The sequence below is a fragment of the Pezoporus wallicus genome, unplaced genomic scaffold, assembly GCF_028554395.1.
Source record: "Pezoporus wallicus isolate ANWC-B61680 ecotype Strahan unplaced genomic scaffold, APGP_CSIRO_Pwel_v1 contig_8232, whole genome shotgun sequence".
Classification (NCBI taxonomy): Eukaryota; Metazoa; Chordata; class Aves; order Psittaciformes; family Psittacidae; genus Pezoporus; species Pezoporus wallicus.
The window spans coordinates 29,760-42,433 of NW_026637105.1; the positions used below are offsets into that span (position 1 = coordinate 29,760).

The window sequence follows — 12,674 nt, forward strand, 5'->3', positions numbered from 1 at the left end:
CCATGGAGCAAGGACAGAATTTTTCCCGCACGGCTCGGCACGGGGGAGAACCGAGGAACCGGGGCACCGAGAGCATCTGGGGCAGCCCGGCAGCGAGAGGGGGGGGAGTCGAGGCGGGGCGGGGCAGAGCTGCTGTCCCGGCATGCAGCGGGGACGGTATCTCCCTTCCCATCTCTCACGGCGGAGGCACTCGTGTTCCCCGCGGCCGCTCAGTGTCACGGTCTCCAACGGCAAGAGGAGCCCATAACCAGGCTGCTGTGTACCAGCACGCAGCAGAGCCGGGCGCTCCTCTTAGCAACTCCCAGAACCATCGCAGCAGCGCTCCTGGGAGAGGATTTTGTATTTAATGGAATTCAGGCTTTGGATGATGGGGGGCTCTTTAATTTTGGAATTGCTGTACAAGGGAATTCTGTTCTCGTAAATCTGAGTTTCAAAGAATATTCTCCTGCCATTTGGGAAAACGCAGTTCAGCCCAGCCAGGTACAGCACCGTTTAGCACAGTTCAGACCAGTTTAGCATACCCCAAAACAGTTTAGCCTAGTTCAGACAGGTTTAGCTCAGTTCAGACCACTCCAGCCCGCTTTAGCTGCAGCTGCCATCATGTGTCTAAATCTCGGTACTGCACGTGGGGCCGCGCTGTGGCGCCGAGCACCGCTGGCCTTTGTCTAAAATTCGGTAGTGAAACCTGACAGCCCCAGTACGGGTAGACCTGACCTCCCGTCGATGGGCGATAACCCGGCCTCGCTTCAGCCCTGGTAGGAACTCACCCAGTGGAGCCACGGTAACGGTAAAGTACTTCCGCTGTTCGCAACCTCTGACCCGGAAGTGATCTCAGCCGTCCTCGCGGTGCCGCCATGGTGAGGGGCCCAGGGAAGGAGTTGGTGGTCGGGCAGGACTGGGGACAGCGGTCGGTGGTCGGGCGGGTCCGGGTCCCCAGGCCTCGGGAGGGGGTACGGGTGGCGGCCTGCAGGCCCAGGAGGCCTCGGCCGCCAGTCGCCGAGATGATAATGGCGTCTCCTCCCCCCGACCCGCCCCACAGAAGCCGATCCTGCTGCAGGGCCATGAGCGCTCCATCACGCAGATCAAGTACAACCGGGAGGGAGACCTGCTCTTCACCGTGGCCAAGGACCCCGTGAGTGTGGCGGTGCCTGCCTGCCGTCCCCCCACTGGAAACCAGGCCCCTCGGCAATAGCTGACCCACTGTTCATCTGTCCAGGTAATTAATCCGTTTGTTAAGAGGGTGCTGTGTTGTTTTCTTCCCCTAGATTGTCAATGTGTGGTATTCTGTGAATGGAGAGCGGCTCGGCACATACAATGGCCACACGGGAGCTGTATGGTGCGTGGATGCAGACTGTATCCTTTGATCACAGCAACTAGTTTGTACTGTATTTTTCTTTATGATGATTCAGTTGAGGCAATTCCTCCAAACTGCTGCACTGTTTCCTCTTAGAGGAGAGCAATACTCTGTGTTTGACTCTTCTGCTGTGTCCTTTACTTCATCTTTTGGGTATTTTTCTTTCAGGGTTGTGTGGAATAATGTGTATGATGAAACCTGCAAAGGCAGTGTTAATGCAAGAGCTGGAGCCTCTTTCTTTAGCATTTCAAAAGGAAATTTGCAGTTTCAGAGGGCTGGAGCAGCTCTACTCTGGAGCCAGGCTGAGAGAGCTGGGCTGGTTCAGCCTGAAGAGAAGGCTCCTGAAGAGGAGACCTTAGAGCAGCTCCCAGTGCCTAAAGGGGCTACAGAAAACCTGGAGAGGGGCTTTGGACAAGGGCTGTAGGGACAGGCCAAGGGGAATGGCTTTAACCTGCCCAAGGGGAGACTGAGATGAGCTCTTAGGCAGAAGCTCTTCCCTGTGAGGGTGCTGAGGCGCTGGCACAGGGTGCCCAGAGAAGCTGTGGCTGCCCCATCCCTGGCAGTGTTCAAGGCCAGGTTGGACACAGGGGCTTCTAGCAAGCTGCTCTAGTGGAAGGTGTCCCTGCCCCTGGTAGGGAGTTGGAAGTGGCTGAGAACACGCTGATATTCCCTAACGGGTGACTCAGGGGACACACGACACGTGCTCACTGGCTCTGCAGATAACAGCTGTCGGCTCTGGGACTGCGAAACAGGTAAGAGACACTCCCATTTCCAGGGGAGCTGCATTTGAGGCACAGCTCTGCCCTGCAGTGAATTCTGCTAAGGTGGCAAGATGTGGTTGCAGCGGGACATGAGCTGATCCATTCCATTAGCCTTGCAATAAAATACCTGGTAAAGTGACAATTTCTGCTCTGTGTGCAGGAAAGCAGCTCGCCCTGGTGAAGACCAGCTCTGCAGTGAGGACATGTGGCTTTGACTTTGGAGGAAACATCATCATGTTTTCCACAGACAAGCAGATGGGATATCAGTGTTTTGTGAGCTTCTTTGATCTCCGGGACCCCAGCCAGATTGGTGAGGAATCCGGGCCAATGCCTGGATAAGGGAATAAGGGGAAGATGATCGCTGGAGCCATTGTGTCTCTGTCTGTCTCCTTCCTTCCTGCAGAGAACAATGAGCCTTACATGAAAATCCCCTGCAGTGACTCTAAAATCACTAGTGCTGTGTGGGGCCCTCTGGGAGAGTTCATCATTGCAGGACATGAGAGCGGCGAGCTTAACCAGTTCAGTGCCAAGGTCAGTCTGATAAGGAACAGCATCCTCCCTCCCTGGAGAAGATGTCAGTGTTTGTATGGTGATCATGAGACAGAATATGGGCTTTTTGGCTCAATGCAGCAGCCTTATGGAATGATACTTAAAATATCTTAGATTCATAGAACGGTTTGGGTTGGAAAGGACCTTAAATATCATGTAGGTCCAAATATGAGGCTCCATTGACCAAGGCTGATGCACCAACATCTGACCCATCGTTGGCAACAACATTTCCTAACTAGTTTTAATAGGGAAGTTGTGTGTGTGCTCACTTGCCTTGCTAAAACTGCCTCCTCTACCCTTTAGTCAGGGGAGCAGCTTTCCAACATCAAGGAGCACACCAAGCAAATCAATGATATTCAGACCTCCAGGGACATGACCATGTTCATCACTGCCTCCAAGGACAACACAGCCAAGGTGAGGCCTCCTTTCAGAAATGGGGTGGATTCTTGAAATTGGCATTCAAGATCTGCGGGCTGACAGCTCTTTTGAAGAATAACTCTCTCCTTTTTGTTCCTAGCTCTTTGATTGCACGTCACTTGAGCATCTGAAGACGTTCCGGACAGAACGACCAGTGAACTCTGCTGCACTTTCCCCTATTTTTGACCACGTAAGAATGAGCTCACTCATTGTAACAGGCTTACTGTGACTGCCACGTCATCTGGGTAACTGGAAGACAGAGTGTCACTAGGCCAGATAAAAAACACAGCTGTGGAATCGGTCTGGGGAACTTTGCTGTGGTTTGGTGCAGGGAATGAAGCCTCTGCTCCTCAAACAAGCATGTCTGGGAGGTGAGAACTTCTCTGGGGTTGGGGTCAGGCCCACTTGCAAGTTTGTGGGTTAGTGAAGGCATCCCCAAGGTTTGGCCCTGTCCTCCTCCGCCTGCCTCAGAGTGCACTTTGTAAGCACCTCTGAAGTGTTGTGGCTTCTCTCCTTTGCAGGTGGTGCTTGGTGGTGGGCAGGAGGCCATGGATGTGACCACAACCTCCACCAGGATTGGCAAATTCGAGGCGAGGTTGGTCCTTTTCCTCTGGCACGGCCAAGTCCTCACCTGGAGCACTGACAGCCCAGGGGTGCTGCTCCCAAGGTGTCTTCCTGCTGCCAGTGTCAGAGAAGTCATTAAACTCACAGAGCTTTTTTGAGGAAACCCTAATTATGTCCCTAGCCAGGCTCCCAACTTCTGCTAATAGATAATATAATAATAATTCATCTTCCTTCTTCCAGGTTCTTCCACTTGGCTTTTGAAGAAGAGTTTGGCAGAGTGAAGGGTCACTTTGGTCCCATAAACAGCGTTGCGTTTCACCCCGACGGGAAGAGGTGAGTGTCTCTGTGGGTCTTGCAGCATGCTGCAGTGAAGCCAAACACATGATGTGGTTAGGGCACAGTTGGGCTCACAGCAGCTCTGGTGGGAACAGAGCAAGCACCTTCCTTGATGTTCCCATTTCAGCCCTGCTGCCTCCCCCAGGCTGGCCAAGGGGTCACTTACTCCCTATCAAACATTTTTGCTCTCTCACTGATCTTACTTTTTTGTCTCGTGACTCCTTTGTTCATTTCAGGGGGGGTGAGAACAGATTTCACCACAGTTTGGTTTAAACCTAGAGGCAGCGCTCTCTGATAGCATCAATGACTTTATCCTGTCTCTCCTCCTGTACAGTTACAGCAGCGGGGGTGAGGATGGCTACGTTCGCATCCATTACTTCGATCCCCAGTACTTTGAGTTTGAATTTGAAGCCTAAAGGAGGATTTTCCTCTCCACTGGTCTTCCCTCCAGCCCATTGCCCAGTCCATCAGCTCCTGCACTGAATTGTTGCAAGGTCTCACCAGAGGACTCAGTAGCAACTCAGTGTGGAGAACTGGAAACCCAACCAGCTTGGAAGGGCAGGACTGGCTTTGACAGGTGAGGAGGAGAGGTCGGCTCCCCAGGGACACTGGGCATAGTTATATATCAGGAGAGGAAGAAAAACATCATTAGGAAATAAACAGAAATCTTTTATAAACACAAGGAAAATCACCTCTGTGGGGTTTGAGCTTTTTTTCCAGTCTGCAATACAGTTAACCTGAGCTGTTGTGTGCTGGGCTCTCCACCCCTGGGTAGACAGGGACTCTTCCCAGGAGGGATCCAGAGCCAAGGGTCATGTCCAGGCCTGATGTGTGAACAGGCTGAAGTGCTGCAGCCGGATGTTGTTTTTCAGATGACACACACGCGCCCAGTTCTGGTGCTTTGTTTATTTGCTGCACTGACCCTGAGCCAAACTTTCCTCAGGGAACAGTTATTTCCTGAACTAGCATGCTTGTGTTGTGGATCCTCATCCTTCCAGCCCTCTTGCCTGGTGTCTGTCTGGAGGGTGCTTTGTATCTCTTTCCTTCCTCAAAACTGGGTTCAAGGGCAGATTTCCCTGGCTGGCTCCCAGCTTGAAGTGACTGACGCAACGCTCAAGCTGCAGCCCTTTGTGGAGAGGGTGTTACAGGTTTGGCTCACCTTGGCCCAGCCACCCACAGGGACCGAATTGTCCCTGCTACTGTTCATCTTTCATCCTCTGTCCAGGCAATGGGGTCAGAGAGGGCCTGGCTCAGTCTATTCCGTGTGCTCTCCTTCCCGGGGGGGGTTGTGACACTCTGCTAACTGCTGGATCTCCCCCCAGGCCTCATCCAGGTGCTGGGATGAACGGATCCATCGGAGGAATAAACCTAGGAGGAAGGGGCTGTGGTTATTCCAGCTGTGAAGGCTCTGGGGAGACCTTAGAGCAGCTCCCAGTGCCTAAAGGGGCTACAGGAAACCTGGAGAGGGGCTTTGGACAAGGGCCTATAGGGACAGGCCAAGGGGAATGGCTTTAACCTGCAGAGGGGAGACTGAGATGAGCTCTTAGGCAGAAGCTCTTCCCTGTGAGGGTGCTGAGGCGCTGGCACAGGGTGCCCAGAGAAGCTGTGGCTGCCCCATCCCTGGCAGTGTTCAAGGCCAGGTTGGACACAGGGGCTTGGAGCAAGCTGCTCTAGTGGAAGGTGTCCCTGCCCCTGGCAGGGGGTTGAAACTGGATGAGCTTTGAGGTCCCTTCCAACCCAAACCAAGCTGGGATTCTATGAAAAGCAGAGCAGCTTTCCCTCATGCAGCCCAGCTCAGAGCAGGACCCAGCTCACCCTGCCAGAGGTGGATGCTCTGCGGCTCCACGGAGGGCCAGATGACCAGGGCATTGGGGGAGTAGAGAGGGTTCAGGTACTTCCTCTTCTCTCCAGGCCGGTTCAGCCAGGCCCAGAGAGAGTGTGTACTCTCCTTCACTTTACAGAGGCACCTATGGGAGAGTCAAGATGCACTTCAACCCCTGCAAGGGGTTGTGGGTCCTCATGTGACCCCAGCTCTGATCATGAGAGCTTTTCTTTGTCTCAAGGGTGACTGTGGCATTGCTCCCAAGGGATAATGGTGTCCTCCCTACTTGCCTCTCCTTCTCGTTGTTGCACAGGAAGATGCCATAGACAGAGGCATAGGCATTGTCAAACAGGGTGAGGAGGAGGCGCTCGCTGAACTCCAGGGAGAAGGGGAACTGATGGCTCAGCTGCCACACGCAGTCAAGGAAGAGAAGGAAAAGTGGTGCCTCCTGCTTCAGCCGGGCATGGGAGGAGGCAGAGCGGGCACAACGGAGGTGGAAGGGATGCCCAGCCTGTGGGACCCGGACAGGGAACAATGGGGTGAAAGAAAGTTTGGGGGTGCTGAGATCCTTATCCCCCTGGGGACTGCCACTCTCACCTGGATCCACTCCCACTCCAGCAGCCCCTGGAAGCCTATGAGCATGCGGCAGGACGGATCCAGGATCACCTGGGCTAAAGCCGTGACCAGCAGTGTCGTGTCCGTCCCGTCCACCCCATGCACCAGCACACTGGCTTCTTTGCTGCAGGAAGTGCAATGCCCAAAGTTTGTGCAACACTGAGAGCTTTGGGAGGGTGAAAGTGGGGACCACAGCCCCCCATTACCTGTCCATGCACTGTGCTGCCAGGCAGGCCGTGCTCAGGGCTGCCTTGATGTGGCTCAGCCAGCGGCAGCTCTCCAAGCAACTCAGCCAGTGGTCCATGTTGGTCAAGGTGGTGTTGCAGGCTTCCACCAGCTTAATAAAGCTTTCCTGCAGCGGGCGGCCTCTGAGAGGGGAGGAAAATAGTGTTAGGGGCTGGCTAAGGCTTTTGCAGAGGGGGGCTGGAGTCCAAATGTCATTGGCAGGGCAGTGTGATCACCCATGTCACGACAGCACCAGGCCTCAGCACAGCCCCTCACCTCTCCAGGGGCTGGTGCAACCGCCTCCACTGCGGATAGGAGAATTTGGGCTCCATGCCCCTGCCAGTCATATGAGCTTGCTTTGCAGTCTGTGCTGACCTCATGTCAATGATAAAACCCTGCTCCCCCTTGTCCAGTACCATCCCCAGAAGCAGCTCATCCTCGTGGCAGCGCTTTCGGTTGGGACCTGTCAGAGGCTGGCTGCTGCGGAGCATTGCCTGTGGGGTCAAACCAAGCTGGGGGCTTCCAGCCACCTTTGCTGGCAGTGGTGGGACAGGGGAAGAGCAGCTGGACAGGGAGATGGGCTCACGGTGCCATTCTTGGGGTGGTAATAGCTGAGGACAGGGAAGCGCCCTCCCTGCCGGAACCAGGCAGCCTTCCGCAGGGCATCATCATCCACTGCTGCCGGCACGATGACTGCCGGAGGGTACGTGGGGCAGGTGGTGAAGTCCCAGTTCACATAGCTCAGCCGCCACCGGCTCGTCTAGGGGTGGAACATGGGACTGTGGGGTTGCCCAGCATGGGTTGGGAGAGTTGCTTCTCTCCCCAGCCCAGCTGGGTCTCTCTTGCAGGCTCACCTGTGAGGCGATCTGCTGGAAGTACTGCTCGAGGGGGAAAAGGTGCCAGCCTTCCTCGAGCTTCAGGCTCTGGGGTCTGTAGAAGAATGGGTACATCATCGTCACAGAGTCCACAGAGGAGAGGGCCTAGAGTGGGAGCAAAGGTGAAGCAGGTCATGGGCAGGGGGTGAGGACATCCCTGCTGTGACCCCAGGGCTCTGCAAACCCCAAACCTGGTCCCCTCTCCTGGCCACATCTATGGCACCACCAACCCCATGGGCACCCATGCCAGGGCTGTGTGCAGGCTGTTTACCCACATTAATGATAGACTGAGATCAAACACTCCAGGTGGCTGCTTTCTCCTGCCAACCCTTTGCACCTCGGCACAGTGAGGAGGAGCTCACCTCGATGGAGCTGGCGATGTTGAGACACTCCTCCAGGCCTGGGATCTCCAGCTGAAGCACCTTCAGGTCTTTGCACCGAAGCATGATGGTGCCGGAGGAGCCAGTGGACCTGGGGGAGGCAGGAGGTGAGTGCTGGCTATAGGTCCATGTACACACAGACACACAAAATGGCTGAGCAGCCCTTTTCCAAGGGATGGAGCATGAGGGCTGTGTGGGTGCCAGATCGCTGGCTCTCATCCAGCACTGGTGGCTCTCCTGTCAGAAGCTGCGATTTCCACCATCTCTCCCTGCCCTGGCCGGGGCCTGGTGGGTGCCGCGATAGTTAACACGAAGCCAAGCACTGGATATGCAGAGCCAAGAGGGTATTAAAAACCAAACCTGGTGTCTCTTGCGTAGCTGTAAGTCCAGGGGAGCTCGTACCAGCCTAAATTCTGCATTCTGAGGCAGGGAGGAGAAGAGAAGGTTAATGCCCAGTGTGTGCCACAAGCATCTTCCAGCATGGGCCGTGGGGAAGAGGAGGGCCGAGGCTTGGTGGGCAGCACAATGGGTAGCCATGGACACTGGGAGAGCAGTAGGGAATGTCCTCCAGCTAAGTCAGGGGTGACACTGCTAAAAGAGACCATGGTGCCAGCCATGGAGGAGACTCACCTCTTCTCCACGGCATTCACATTGCGGATGAGCAGCCAGAGCTCCTCAGTGCTGGCCTGGCTGTCCACCCTGGGACAGGAGGAGAGGAGAAGGTGGTGGCTGGTGATGCATAGGGTGCCCTTCACCACCGGCAGCCCCGTACATGACAGCAACACATTCTCCACCGTCGCCGTCTTGATCAGCTCTGAGAACTCCATGGAGGGATGTGCCACCCACTGCTGCAGTGGCGCTGGAGGGAGAAAGGGGAAATCCTGCAGTAGCACAGCCCAGGGCTGGAAAAACTCTCTTCCCTCTGCGTCACGTGGGGCTAACTTCACCCCCTTCTTTGTGTTTACGTTGTCACCTACAGCATATGGAACTTCCTCACTGCAGAGAGGGGTGACATTTGCTTCCCCAGCAATGCTGTCACTGCAGATGGGGAAACTGAGGCACAGGGCAGAGAAGGCTGAGCTGTCTCTGGGCTCCCAGCAGTGCTCAGATCCCAAGCCAAGTAACCTGCTCGCAGTGCTGCAGCAGGGTGAGATGTTTGGTAACTGCTGCCTTACAGAGAGCAGCTCTAGGTCCCTCCCTGCCTGCACTGGGACTGGATGGTGCTGCCAGAGCCCCGGCTCTCACAGGCTCTACACCCACAAGCACCCCTGGGCCTGGGGGATGGAGCAGAAGTTGCTGCAGGTGCCCTGAGCGAGGATGATGAGGATGAGGATAAGCAGCTGCCAGCGCTGCCTGCTCCAGCCAGCCCAGTGCTTACCTGCTCAGGTCCTGCTGCAGGCAGGGACCAGGGGGTGCAAGAAGAGAACCAAGGGCACAAGCAAGAATCTCAGGGTGCAACTGTGGGGTGCATCACAGATCCTGGGATGCAAGCAGGGTCCTGAGGGGGAGCTGCGGGTGCCAACAGGGAACTACCCAGCATAAGCTGGGGGGCTCAGCGTGCAAGCAGTGATCCTGTGGTGTGAGCAGGGGAGCTTAGGACACAAGCTAGAACAACAGGGTGAAAGCGGGAGGCTGTGGGGAGCAAGCGGAGGACCTCAGGGGTGCCAATGGGGAAGTGGTGGGTGTAAATGCGGAAGATCGGAGTGCGGTGGGGAGAGGACGATGACCGCAAAGCCCAGCCGGAACGGCGGCTCGGTGCAGGGCGGATGTCAGGTTTAAGGTGGCCCGGGCCCGGGGCGGCTCCGCCGGAGGGCAGCGGGTACGGGGCGGGGAGTTGTGGGGGGGGTCGGGCGGAGGCTCCTCGCCACCGGGGCTCCTGGCGTGGGCCCGTGGAAGGGACAAGCGAGGGAACACAGGGGCTGGCAGGGGATTTGGGGACTGCACAGGGAGGATGGAGGGGCCGGGAGCAGTAGGGAACCGGGTATGGGGAGTGCTGGGGGGGGGGGGTTGCGTGCCGGTGATGGGACAAGGGCGAGACCCGTCACCCTCGGCCGCTGGGAACCGCGCTGGCGGGATGGCGGTGAGAGTTGTGGGCACATCCTGACCTGGTTCCACCTTAAAGCCCTCCCGTGCCACAGGACACCCCCCACCCCCCACCCTCCCCGGTTTCTTTTTCCTTCCTCGGGATTTTTTTGGACACCCGTCCCTGTCCGCTGCCTCTGGGAGTGAATCTGCCCCCCGGCGCCCCTCGCCAGGGTGTGCCAGTGGAGAGTGGCAGCTTTCCCGAAGAACCGGGAGTCTCCTCCCGGGGGGCACAATCGTGTAAAACAAGGAAAGACAATGGAAAAAAAACAACAAAACACACCCAAACCCCTCCTCCTTCGCACTCCTCTAGATAAGGAGAGTCCCCTCCCGTTGGAATTGTCCTCAGCGTCCCCAACCCTCAGGGTTCAGGAGGTGAATAAATAGCCAGGACGTGGGTGCTGCGGGTGGTCAGCGTGTCGTTTGCCCTGCGGGTGCAGTGAGGCAGAGGCTCCGCTTGGACTGAGGCTTTGAGTGCAGAGAGGTGACCCCGGAGTGCTGGGGGGTCTGTGGTGGGTGCCACCATGGCCCTTGAGCAGCTCAAGTTCAAGGAGCTGGGTGAGGAGGAGGCTGCCTGGAAGGAAGAGAGCCTGGACAGCGTGAAGGCACTGGCGGCCAAACTGAAGCTCCAGACGCGGAGACCTTCCTACCTGGAATGGGAAGCCCGAGTGCGGGGCCAGCCCTGGCACGCTCAGACCCCCGGGGGAACGAGGGGAGCACAGAAGAGCATGGGGCACCCCGAAGACCAACATGATGGTGGCATCTGTGGGTTCGCCACCATGGAGGCAGCTCTGGAGTGGCTCAGGATGGAGCTGGTGAGTTGCTTCTGGGCAGACTGGGGTGGCAAAGGGCTGACCCCAAAGCAGGGATGGGGCCATGGGGCACAGAGAGAGTGCCTGCAGCCCGACCTCATGCAGCAGCAACAGGATGTGCTGTGGCCAAGGCACTTGCATTGGCAACACGATGCTTTGCTCCTTTGCCCAGCACTGCTGGTGTACGTGGGGTTTTTGCAGGGCATGTATGGCTCTGCCCGTGTCCCCAGCACAACTCCAGGGGTCATGGCTCTGTCCTGGCCTGCACTTGTCACTCCCCTCCTGCCTTCTCTGCTGGTGCAGTGGATTTTGTTGGTGTGGTGGCACAGCAGTGGTGGTTTCCATTGGGTGGCAACAGCCATGTGTGTACAAATATGAGCTGACCACGAGCTGTGATTGCAGCACAGACCCTGTGCTGACCCCAGGGTTCCCTGCTAACCCCAGGGCCACTTCTGCATGTGGTCCCCAGTGGGCTTGTGCCCTGGCCAAGCCCCAGCCCTGCTGCCTGGGCAGATAGTGGTCCCACTCCAGCCCTGATGCCCATCTCCCCATGCAGCAGGAGATGCAGGCAATGGACCAGCACCTGGCACAGCAGTTGATGCACCTGCGGGCACAGCTGCACCAGCTGAAGGTGGAGCAGGCCTGCCACCAGCACAAGGAGATGTTGGACGATGCTACCTTTGGCCTTGAGGGCTGTGAGGAAGACTCGGATCTGCTCTGCAACATCCCACCCAAGGCCGCCTTCCTGCTCTCCATGCCACTTAAGCACATCGGCATCACCCGCATGAACATCAGCTCCCGGCGGTTCTCCCTCTGCTGAAAGTAGCAGCACTCCATGGAGTGCTCAGCAGTGAGCCTGGATGGGAGCCTCAGAGGAACCCATGGGTGCATCCAGACTTGGCAGGGCTCAAGAACCCTCCTAAAACCCCTTGGGGACTGTGGAGCAGCAGGCAGTGCTGAGCCCTGGTTCTGCCAGCCCTGCCCTGAGCACAATGCCATGCCACAGCAGCATGGGAATGCCACTATCCCCATTGGGCACAGGGTATTTTGGGACACCCACTGCCTTGTCCTTAAGGACAGTGGGGTCAACTGCAGTGGCAAATGTAGGAAGCAGCCCTTTGAGGAGGAATAGAAAGTGAGAGTTGATGTTTTTCCCATTGTTGCACCCAGGCACCTGCCTCAACCTCCAGACATGGGGGACCTGCGGGCAGCGGGGGGGGATGTGCTTCCATCACTCCTTCCCCAACCTGGCTCAGAGGATAGCAACTTCTCACCAGTTCCTGTCAGGGAGACACTGTCTCTGCTCTGCAGACCTCATGGCCAACCTGTCCCCAGGTGTCCCTGGCCACAGTGGGTGCTTGGGCTGCATGGCTGCAGGAAACGCTTGTCCTTGTCCCCAACTCAGCAGCGAATGGAGGGGTTGATTTTGGGGCTTGAGGCCAGAAGGTGCTGGAGCTGTGCTCAGGGTTCAGCCCCCATGCTCCCATCCTGCTCCATCTCCAACCCCCTGCAGCCCTACACTGGCAGCAGGGTAGCAGCCCCCAGGGCTGACAACACTGCCCTTACCAGAGGGGTTAATTTTAGCTTTTTCCCTTCCTTCATTAACAGCAAACCCCTCACAAAAGAAGTTGCTTCTTGGGGAATGTGGCTTCCACAGAACACTTTTCGCCAGCAGTGCCAGGGAAGGTGTGGGCTGACCTGGGGATAATTTGCAGGGGCTGCTTCTCCTTCCCAGGGTAGCAGCAGGGCACAGGAAGAACCCAACATGCACCCCAATTAGCTGTGGCGCACCCCAGGGCCATGCATTGCTCCCCACACCCCCTTGCCTGGGGCACTGTTGGGGTTGGTGAGCAGGATGGGAAGGGGATGGTTGCTGTCTCTG

General features: G+C 56.9%; 3 protein-coding genes across 4 annotated transcripts; 2 read left to right on the forward strand and 1 right to left on the reverse strand.

Annotated features, from left to right (window-relative positions):
• The first annotated feature begins 835 nt into the window (after window positions 1-835).
• On the forward strand, window positions 836-4,727 carry EIF3I (eukaryotic translation initiation factor 3 subunit I). Its single transcript, XM_057403410.1, has 11 exons — window positions 836-857; window positions 1,040-1,132; window positions 1,266-1,353; window positions 2,041-2,106; window positions 2,276-2,425; window positions 2,519-2,646; window positions 2,968-3,078; window positions 3,182-3,271; window positions 3,603-3,676; window positions 3,886-3,978; window positions 4,316-4,727. Exons 1-11 carry the CDS (start codon window positions 855-857, stop codon window positions 4,395-4,397), a joined length of 978 nt encoding a protein of 325 aa, XP_057259393.1. The 5' UTR covers window positions 836-854; the 3' UTR covers window positions 4,398-4,727.
• Window positions 4,632-8,805, reverse strand: LOC130596123 (myotubularin-related protein 9-like). The gene is given in 11 exon segments (XM_057403414.1): window positions 4,632-5,265; window positions 5,267-5,349; window positions 5,797-5,948; window positions 6,094-6,314; window positions 6,401-6,542; window positions 6,625-6,786; window positions 6,920-7,137; window positions 7,230-7,403; window positions 7,498-7,623; window positions 7,881-7,989; window positions 8,529-8,805. Coding segments are annotated over 11 exon segments (1,665 nt in total). The 5' UTR covers window positions 8,726-8,805; the 3' UTR covers window positions 4,632-5,184.
• A 1,588-nt stretch (window positions 8,806-10,393) lies between these two features.
• Window positions 10,394-12,151, forward strand: FAM167B (family with sequence similarity 167 member B). Of its 2 annotated transcripts, none has more exons than XM_057403412.1 (2): window positions 10,394-10,795; window positions 11,352-12,151. In XM_057403412.1, the coding sequence occupies exons 1-2, from the start codon at window positions 10,505-10,507 to the stop codon at window positions 11,610-11,612; spliced, it is 552 nt and encodes a 183-aa protein (XP_057259395.1). In that variant the 5' UTR covers window positions 10,394-10,504; the 3' UTR covers window positions 11,613-12,151. The 2 variants fall into 2 exon arrangements, with proteins under 2 accessions (XP_057259395.1, XP_057259394.1); XM_057403411.1 differs by having other exon boundaries at window positions 11,349-12,130.
• The last annotated feature ends 523 nt before the right edge of the window (window positions 12,152-12,674 follow it).

What these genes read in the sequence shown, in the direction of transcription:
- EIF3I (XM_057403410.1), top strand. An exon ending in GCTCTGGGACTGCGAAACAG is followed by an intron (nt 2,107 to 2,275) that starts GTAAGAGACACT and finishes CTCTGTGTGCAG; the next exon opens with GAAAGCAGCTCGCCCTGGTG. An exon ending in CCAAGGACAACACAGCCAAG is followed by an intron (nt 3,079 to 3,181) that starts GTGAGGCCTCCT and finishes TTTTGTTCCTAG; the next exon opens with CTCTTTGATTGCACGTCACT.
- FAM167B (XM_057403411.1), top strand. Translation starts at nt 10,505, where the DNA reads ATGGCCCTTGAGCAGCTCAAGTTCAAGGAGCTGGGTGAGGAGGAGGCT. An exon ending in AGTGGCTCAGGATGGAGCTG is followed by an intron (nt 10,796 to 11,348) that starts GTGAGTTGCTTC and finishes CTCCCCATGCAG; the next exon opens with CAGGAGATGCAGGCAATGGA.